This window comes from Sardina pilchardus, chromosome 1 (assembly GCF_963854185.1).
Source record: "Sardina pilchardus chromosome 1, fSarPil1.1, whole genome shotgun sequence".
Classification (NCBI taxonomy): Eukaryota; Metazoa; Chordata; class Actinopteri; order Clupeiformes; family Clupeidae; genus Sardina; species Sardina pilchardus.
The window spans coordinates 7,943,641-7,946,140 of NC_084994.1; the positions used below are offsets into that span (position 1 = coordinate 7,943,641).

The window sequence follows — 2,500 nt, forward strand, 5'->3', positions numbered from 1 at the left end:
GGAGGGGTGGAAGAAGAGAGTGAGGACATGAGAGAAGGACAGAAGGAGAGGAGGAGATGGGGAGGTATAAAGAAATACAAAGTTTAGTCAAATTCATGATACAAATTAAAAAAAAAAACACTGCAGAGACTAAATAAATAATAAATAAATACCCTAGTACACACACCAAGGAGCATTACAGAGCATTGAGGGCACTAGAATTCAAACTAGTAAGGACTCTTTAATGAGGACAGATAGTTCAGACACTAGTTAGGAGTCTAGTGAGGACAGATAGTTAGATAGTAAGGACAGATACTAGTAAGGAAGGACTCTATAATGAGGACAGATAGTTCAGATACTAGTAAGGACACTTGTAAGGATAGATAGATAGATAGATAGCAAGGACAGATACTAGTAAGGACACTGAGCAGTTTGCTGACCTGTCCACCTCGTCTCTGGCCATGATGTCTCCTTTCTTCAGGGCCTTGATAGCGTACATCGTGTTCGACTTCTTATACTCCCCCAGCAACACCTGACACACACACACACACACATATGAATACACAGACACACACACACACACACACACACACACACACACACACACGAATACAAACACACACAGTGTTTACGCTGTCACACACATCGTATTGCCTAATGCACAATGATACATTAGCACCAAACATACACACACACACACACAAACCAAAGTAAACACAGACACACACACACTTTCTTACCTTCCCAAAGTGTCCCCTCCCCAGGACAGCGATGAGTCTGAAGTCCTCAAGAGACAAAGGAGCCTTCTTTTGCTTACTGTAAACACACACACACACACACACACACACACACACACACACACACGATATTGAATCATATTACTTGTTTCACAAAAAGAGGGACAATGCAGAGTACTTCCACTGACAGCAAAACAGTGTGTGTGTGTGTGTGTGTGTGTGTGTGTGTGTGTGTGTGTGTGTGTGTGTGTGTGTGTGTGTGTGTGTGTGTGTGTGTACCTCTGGGAGGAGGTTCTGCTGTGTCGTTCTGGAGTGACGTCAGGACTCGAGAAGGACTCAGATACAGGCAGCCGCTCCTGCAGGACACATAGGGTAAGAGTGGAGAACATTAGAGAACGTTCTAATAGGGGGAACATTAGAGAATGTTCTAATAGGGGAGAAAATTAGAGAACATTCTAATAGGGGGAACATTAGAGAATGTTCTAATGGGGGGAACATTAGAGAATGTTCTAATAGGGGAGGAAGTTCTCTTACACATCTGCTCTGAACATTAGAGAACGTAGATAAAGTAGATAAACATACAGACAAACAAACAGACACACACACACACACACACACACACACACACACACACACACACACAGATAAACAGATAAACAGACACACACACACACACACACACTCTAACTCACCGGCGTGGCTGTGTCCACCACGTCTCTCCTGAACTCAAACCTCAGAGGAGAGTCACAGTCCAGACTCAACTTCTCCACCGAGATCTCCCTGAAACACACACACACACACACACACACACACACACACACACACACACACACACACACACACACACATTAATACAAGATCTACACACAAAACATATGCCCACATTAACATACACACACGTACTTAGCACATTTCCTAAATACACATATTCACACACACATTCTCCACATTACTACACACATATACAGATGAAAATATGTAGCCCCACGATACACTTCACAGTTAACAGTCTTGTAAATATGACTCTGTGTTTGTGTGTGTGGGTGTGTGTTTTACCTTGTAGGCATTGTGTGTGTATGTGTGTGTGTGTGTGTGTGTGTGTGTGTGTGTGTGTGTTTATTTACCCTGAGGGTAGGTGGTGTGTGTGTGTGTGTGTGTGTGTACCCTGAGGGCAGGTGGTGTGTGTGTGTGTGTGTGTGTACCCTGAGGGTAGGTGGTGTGTGTGTGTGTGTACCCTGAGGGCAGGTGGTGTGGTTGTGTGTGTGTGTGTGTGTGTGTGTGTGTGTGTACCCTGAGGGCAGGTGGTGTGTGTGTGTGTGTGTGTGTGTGTGTGTGTACCCTGAGGGCAGGTGGTGTGTGTGTGTGTGTGTGTGTGTGTGTGTGTGTGTGTGTGTGTGTGTGTGTGTGTGTGTGTGTGTGTGTGTGTGTGTGTGTGTGTGTGTGTGTGTGTACCCTGAGGGCAGGTGGTGTGTGTGTGTGTACCCTGAGGGCAGGTGGTGTGTGTGTGTGTGTGTGTGTTTACCCTGAGGGCAGATGGTGTGTGTGTGTGTGTGTGTGTGTGTGTGTGTGTGTGTGTGTACCCTGAGGGCAGGTGGTGTGTGTGTGTGTGTGTGTGTGTGTGTGTGTGTACCCTGAGGGCAGGTGGTGTGTGTGTGTGTGTGTGTGTGTGTGTACCCTGAGGGCAGGTGGTGTGTGTGTGTGTGTGTGTTTGTGTGTACCCTGAGGGCAGGTGGTGTGTGTGTGTGTACCCTGAGGGTAGGTGGTGTGTGTGTGTGTGTGTGTGT

General features: G+C 46.3%; 1 protein-coding gene across 2 annotated transcripts in view; it reads right to left on the reverse strand.

Moving 5' to 3' along the window:
- The window catches only part of pkn1a (protein kinase N1a), an 18,959-nt gene that overhangs the window by 6,712 nt on the left and 9,747 nt on the right, over positions 1 to 2,500 (reverse strand). For both annotated transcript variants that reach the window (XM_062542150.1, XM_062542213.1), the window contains 4 exons: positions 1,409 to 1,496; positions 996 to 1,072; positions 720 to 795; positions 420 to 511 (listed from right to left, as the gene is read on the reverse strand). In XM_062542150.1, the coding sequence (XP_062398134.1) occupies positions 420 to 511; positions 720 to 795; positions 996 to 1,072; positions 1,409 to 1,496 (333 nt within the window). The remainder of the gene's footprint in view (positions 1 to 419; positions 512 to 719; positions 796 to 995; positions 1,073 to 1,408; positions 1,497 to 2,500) is intronic.